At 46.7% G+C, this 6,000-nt stretch overlaps 1 protein-coding gene across 1 annotated transcript in view; it reads left to right on the forward strand.

The window, feature by feature from the left end:
* hira (histone cell cycle regulator a) overlaps positions 1-5,304 on the forward strand; it is a 35,760-nt gene extending 30,456 nt beyond the window's left edge. Inside the window, exons 21-25 of the mRNA XM_024002194.2 lie at positions 1,691-1,796; positions 2,454-2,576; positions 3,703-3,866; positions 4,214-4,302; positions 4,991-5,304. Of these exons, the coding sequence (XP_023857962.1) occupies positions 1,691-1,796; positions 2,454-2,576; positions 3,703-3,866; positions 4,214-4,302; positions 4,991-5,107 (599 nt within the window). The 3' untranslated portion in view covers positions 5,108-5,304. The remainder of the gene's footprint in view (positions 1-1,690; positions 1,797-2,453; positions 2,577-3,702; positions 3,867-4,213; positions 4,303-4,990) is intronic.
* Positions 5,305-6,000: the final 696 nt, after the last annotated feature.

Below are 6,000 nucleotides of genomic sequence, written 5' to 3' on the forward strand. Positions count from 1 at the left end.
CTCTTAGCAACGCTGCACCTGGTCTCTCAGGCTCAGCACAGGCTGCTGCTTGTAGCCCCCCAGATGGCCAGTGCAACCCTGGTTTCCAACCCTTATTCTTTTGGAGGGAGAGCCATGGCAGTTCCCTCACAGACAGGAGCTGCGTTCAGTTGGAATGCAGGTTATGGCATCCCAGCCCAGACCAACTACAGCTATGGGTGTGGCCTCTGAAGTGCCCGACCCTCTACTGATCATCTGCGATCCTGCTATTATCGGACGTAATTTCCTTTCAAGCATATAGAGGAGCTTTCCTCTTAGCTATTTCATCAGCGAAACGTGTGAGTGAGCTCTTTATGAGCCCGGTCTACCTACGATAGAAGGCAGACGACCTAGGCGTGACCTTATGGCTCAATCCAGCCTTTTTACCTAAGGGTTTATCACCCCTTCACATCAATCAAGCCATTGAATTGGTGGCCAACTGCCCCCATCCTTTCCAGAATGCGGAGGAAGAGTGCGCTAGTCTCCTGTGTCCAGTCCTTTCCCTCAAACGCTATATGCAAGCCTCGGAACGCTACAGGAAGTCAGAGCAGCTGTTTCTGTGCTTCGGTGGSAAGTCAGAAGACCTTGCATTGTCCAAGCAGAGGCTTTCACACTGGCTTGTGGATGTCATCACTCAGGCCTACAAGGGAGTAGGGCTCCCTGTCCCAGAAGGTGTGAGATGTCRCTCGACCAGAAGTGTCACCACATCCTGTGCTGCGTTGAGCGGCGTCTCCCCTGAAATGAGAGATACGCAGCTGCTACCTGGTTGTCGCCCTGCACGYTCTCAAKATTTTACAAGGTCAACGTCGCATCCTGCCGCACCATGGGCTCTRCCATTCGTCCAGCGGCACTGGTGCACTAATCGGAGGTTAGTGCTATTCCTCGTGACCTTGTTGGTATAAGTCGTCCATACCTTCAACTGTACTGAACGGTCTGAAAGGTACATTCGTAACTTCTGTTCTACTTTATAACTACGGTTCTATGAAGACCTGGAAGGCTGTCAGTACTTTCCTGTCACTCAATCTTTTGGGGCGAGAAGATTTTCTGAGACAAGGTCTGACATACTTTTAAATATGAACCGCGGGGGGCACGTCCTCCCACGCTGTTCATGTTACACCCGCTTGACTTTGTTATTATTACTCAACCTGTGCAGAGCGCGTGGGATATAATCTATACTTTCAACTGTACTGACGTCTGAAATGTTTTAAAAGCTTAATTTTTCCTCCCTGTATTCATCCTTCTCTCCTGTTTTCTCTTCCCTGTATTCATCCTTTCTTCCTGTTTTCTTTCCCTGTATTCATCCTCTCCTGTTTCTTTCCCTGTATTCATCCTCTCTCCTCTCCTGTTTCTCTTCCCTGTTCATCCTCTTCTCTCCTGTTTCTTTCCCTGTATTCATCCTCTCTCCTCTCCTGTCCTCTTCCTGTATTCATCCTCTCTCCTCTTCCTGGTCTCTCTTCCCTGTATTCTATCTCTCTCTCCTGTCTTCTCTTCCCTGTATTATCTCTGTCTCTCTTCCCTGTATTCATCCTCTGCCCTGTCTCTCTTCCCTGTATCTCATCCTGTCTCTCTTCCCTGTATTCATCCTCTCTCCTGTCTCTCTTCCCTGTATTCATCCTGTCTCCTCTCCTGTTTTTCCTCCTTGTATTCATCCTCTCTTTGTCTCCTCTCCTAGGCACAGAATGCACTGTGTCCCAGTCTTTACTGACACAGCAGGGGGTCCCAGTCATTGGCCTCTCCAATGGGAAATCTTACTGCTTCAACTCATCCCTGGAGACATGGTAAGACACACACACACTTACTTTAGAGAAATCATGAAAGTCACACATTCTATATACCCCCCCCCAATGTTTCGGCACGATGTTGACTGGTGAAGGCGGCACAAATGTCTGGTCAATCAATCCATGACATCTTTAGAAGTATATACTGTAGAGTGTTTATTAGTTAGCACCTTGCCAACTGTTCTACTGGCTGTTGTAACAGGACACTTTAACAGTTAAAAATAATGGAAAATCACCAGGAAATCAGCTCAGAGTAATTGTACTGTAGAAAATCTGTTCCTCAGTAAATCGAATAAATACACATATCTGTAATCAACAATAGAGATTATTATATTTTAGTCAAATGTTATCTGTTTGGGTTTCTTGTGATCAATTTGCAGTCTACWAATGATTTATAGTTATGTTCCGGTCCCCCGACTATCCGCTCAAGAAAAAATTGTCCCGAGTTTGAATGTAGCCAGGGACTCCTTCTCTGTACAGTCAACAAGCAGACAAGTACTGTTGAATTATTAAAACTGTGTGATCGGGTATGTACGCCATCGACAGATATCTAGGTGTACAAACAAAAACAGTGTCTTGTCCGCTAATGCTCTCTTGTCGTGTGTGTGTGTGTGTGTGTGTTTGTGTGTGTGTGTGTGTGTGTGTGTGGTGTGTCAGGAACCTAATAGCGGATAAGCAGGACTCCCTGGTGCAGTGTGCTGACTTCAAGAACTGCATCTCCTCCCAGGATGCACCTGTGTCACAGGGACCCCTGGCTCTCACACAGGGACACAACCTCAAGTGGGTCTTGACTGTTAACGATGATCTAGGATCAGCTTATCATAACCTTATCCATTAGTGGGGACAATGCTAAACTGAGCCAAGATCAGAGTGTAGGGAAACGKCATCCTACACACAGACTGTTACACACACATTTAGTCATGATTAGACCAGGGCTGAAGGTCTCTRGTKAGGAGCTGAGYGATTCAGATGTAGATGGTGAACAGSCGCGTTCAGAAACAAGACTRAAGCCGGSACTAAAACAGGGGAGGTACTATYCGAACTCGTCCAATAAGAAAAGGCTCGTTTTCCTTTTCTGTCTCCAAAACGTTTTCAGACATTTTCACATGGTGTGTCATATTGACAATAATATCTATCTGCGGACTGCAGTTACTGCAGGAACGGTATCACACAAAACGACCATTAGCATTGCCTTGCTGCACGCTGCGCCCGCTGCCGTAGAGGCTGCGCCCGCTGCCGTAGAGGCTGCGCCCGCTGCCGTAGAGGCTGCGCCCGCTGCCGTAGAGGCTGCTTCCTTGTAACAGCATGAGAGGTGAGATGTGGGAAGATGTCTTCGGCTTCCAGACATTTAAACAGATATTAAATACCGACCACTAGTTAACAAGTGCTGTTTATTTCAATGGGCAAGCGAGAAGTAACCTGTAATACTGATCACCATGTCAACTAGCTCGCGTTACTGTCTGGAGGTGTTCCCACGGGGCAGCTGTGTCACGTTGTCTCCAGCGGTAACATGGCCAGATGTTTTCCTCCCAASGTTTAGCCATGTTCATGACGTTGGTCACTATTTGGAAGTCACGGGATACAGTCTACTCRGTGGACGGCATGTTTGGTGTTTCACAACGACGCTACACTGTGACCTTCGACCCCCGCCTGCCGAGCACTGCTATCCAGCAGTTCTGTTAACGTTCCGACGAGGGAAGTAGATTGTTAGTGTCGTCAAGGTGACTGTTAATGCACAGATACAGTCGTTGCTTGGTTTTGGTGATTTTACACCGTAAATGTACAAGTTGGACTTTGGCGTTAACTTTCTATCCACACATGATGAAACTACGTTCATTCAGAAACCGTTGCTAAACTTTTCCCTGTTTTCCCGATGTTGTTTAATGTGGTTGTTTTCCTCTCCCAGTGCGGGTCGCCTGGCATCCAGACTGTCGTCCACCCCCCACCACCTGCAGAGTGGCATGACCCTGGTTTTCCTGGAGAACCAGCTGGCGTCGGCCCTCACCCTGCGCTCCAGCACAGAGTACCACTACTGGCTGCTCATCTATGCACGCTTCCTGGTCACTGAGGGTGAGCCAGACTGTGTCCCACATGACAACCTATGCCCTTCTATTTTTGACCAGGGCCCATAGAGGAAGTGAATGGGGCACGTGTGACAAAATTAACTGACATCAACTCCGTATTTGGGAATGTGATTTGGCAGTTTTATTTTTTGACATGCACACGTGTCCCATCCGCTTCCATTGATTGTTAGCTGGTGGTGGCCAAAGTAAGTTAAAGATTGTAGTAGCTGAAAAATGAACCATGGATTAYAGTTTCTCATGGCCCATAGACTCATTTCAGGATGAGGAACCATCTAAGTTGTAAAATCCTGAATTTTTTTTCTTGCTGTCTAACCTTTGTGTTCTGTCCGGCAGGTTCTGATTATCGGCTACGGGAGCTCTGTAAAGACTTACTGGGACCAGTGCACAAGTCTGCCAGCAGTGCCTGGGAGCCTACAACCCTGGTAGGTGCCTACAAGGCAGCAAGCGGTTTACACAAGCTGCACAATTAAGTATAATTTTTTTATATTTTTTGGACTAATTGGTCTTTTTGACCAATCAGGTCAGCTCTTGCCAGTAATTGGACAGAAGAACAGAATGGGGCTTCCTGTGAAAACACAATCATAGATCCTGTAAATACTTAGATCCTGTAAATACTTAGCAACAGAATTGGACTTAAAACAGGTGTGGCTGAAAGGTGAGACAGCCTCCTTCAGCTGTTTTGAATCTTCCTGCGAGTACTCTGAAATCATTTAATGAGACTCTGTTTTGAATCTTCCTGCGAGTACTCTGAAATCATTTAATGAGACTCTGTTTTAAATCTTCCTGCGAGTACTCTGAAATCATTTAATGAGACTCTGTTTTGAATCTTCCTGCGAGTACTCTGAAATCATTTCATGAGACTCGAACAGTGAAATCATTTCAAATACCTATCCCTAATCCCAAATGAAATACCAATGATGATTGAGAGAGCAGTGATTATGGGATTGGGTCAATCCCAGAGAGGGTCCCAAACAGCGTTGGTTACAGGAACACTACTCGTGATGGGAGGTCGTGGCTCAATTAGAATAGGAGTTCCAGTAAGGTGGTCCAATCCAAACACAGTGAAATGATCATGTTGTGTGACTTGACCTTTGACCTGTCTGTCCCCAGGGCCTGCGGAAGAGGGACCTCTTGAGAGAGCTGCTGCCTGTCATAGGACAGAACTTGCGTTTCCAGAGGCTGTTCACAGAGTACCAGGACCAGCTGGAGCTGCTCGGCAACAAATAGCACTTCTCAAGTAACTCACTTACTAACCCACTATCCTATCCAGCCCAGCTCCACCCTGGCTGCTGAACGACATTCCCTCCTCCAGCTCTGGCTCTTTCCAGGCCTCTCTCCGCTCTGCTCTGTCTAACCCAGCCTGAAGGAAGCTCTCTGTCCCTGGGTGGAGAACCACTGCCACCTGGGTTGTAGAATGCTGAAAACAGCACTGAATAATGACTGATTATGCATTGTCACCAAGTATCCATTAATAATTGATCGATTAATTATGTTGATAACGACAATGATAATTATGTTGAAGGAAATCCGTGCCCTGCTACAAATGTCAGGGGGGGGGGGTTCTCTTTCTGGCAAGACGGAGAAAAGCGTATACCTGGTTTTGGATGGGTCACTAGAAGCACAACAGTCCCGTCCCCCTTAACCTCCACCAACTCCCTCACCGGACCACTGCTATGTGTGGCTGCTGCCCACCAAGCCTGGCTATGGGTCGCACCAGCCCCTGTCCTCTCCTGCGCCTGGGAGGCTCAACTATCACAGGAGTCTATCTGTCGAGCAGGTCACATGCTTAAGGGTCAATGTAAGGGAAAAAAACTAAAGCTACATAGGATAGAGGAGCTATGTTCTACCATGAATCACCCTTCTTCTGAGCTTAACCCCTCTCCTATCTCTTACAGAATGTGTACAGACTCTTTTCTGTTATCATTTTTAAATGTTTGTACAAGGCAACTCTTTTCCATTTTCTAAAAAAAAGAAAAAAGAAAAAAAAAGAAATGAGGGGAAATAATACAAACAGGCAACACTTGTGTTTGAAATTAAATAAAACAATCAACAAATGCTGTTTGGCGAATCTTCTTGTCCACGGTTGTTTCTGTCTGGAGCCTCAGGCCTGGCCTGCTGGA

The sequence above is a fragment of the Salvelinus sp. IW2-2015 genome, linkage group LG15 (genome assembly GCF_002910315.2).
Source record: "Salvelinus sp. IW2-2015 linkage group LG15, ASM291031v2, whole genome shotgun sequence".
Taxonomy (NCBI): Eukaryota; Metazoa; Chordata; class Actinopteri; order Salmoniformes; family Salmonidae; genus Salvelinus; species Salvelinus sp. IW2-2015.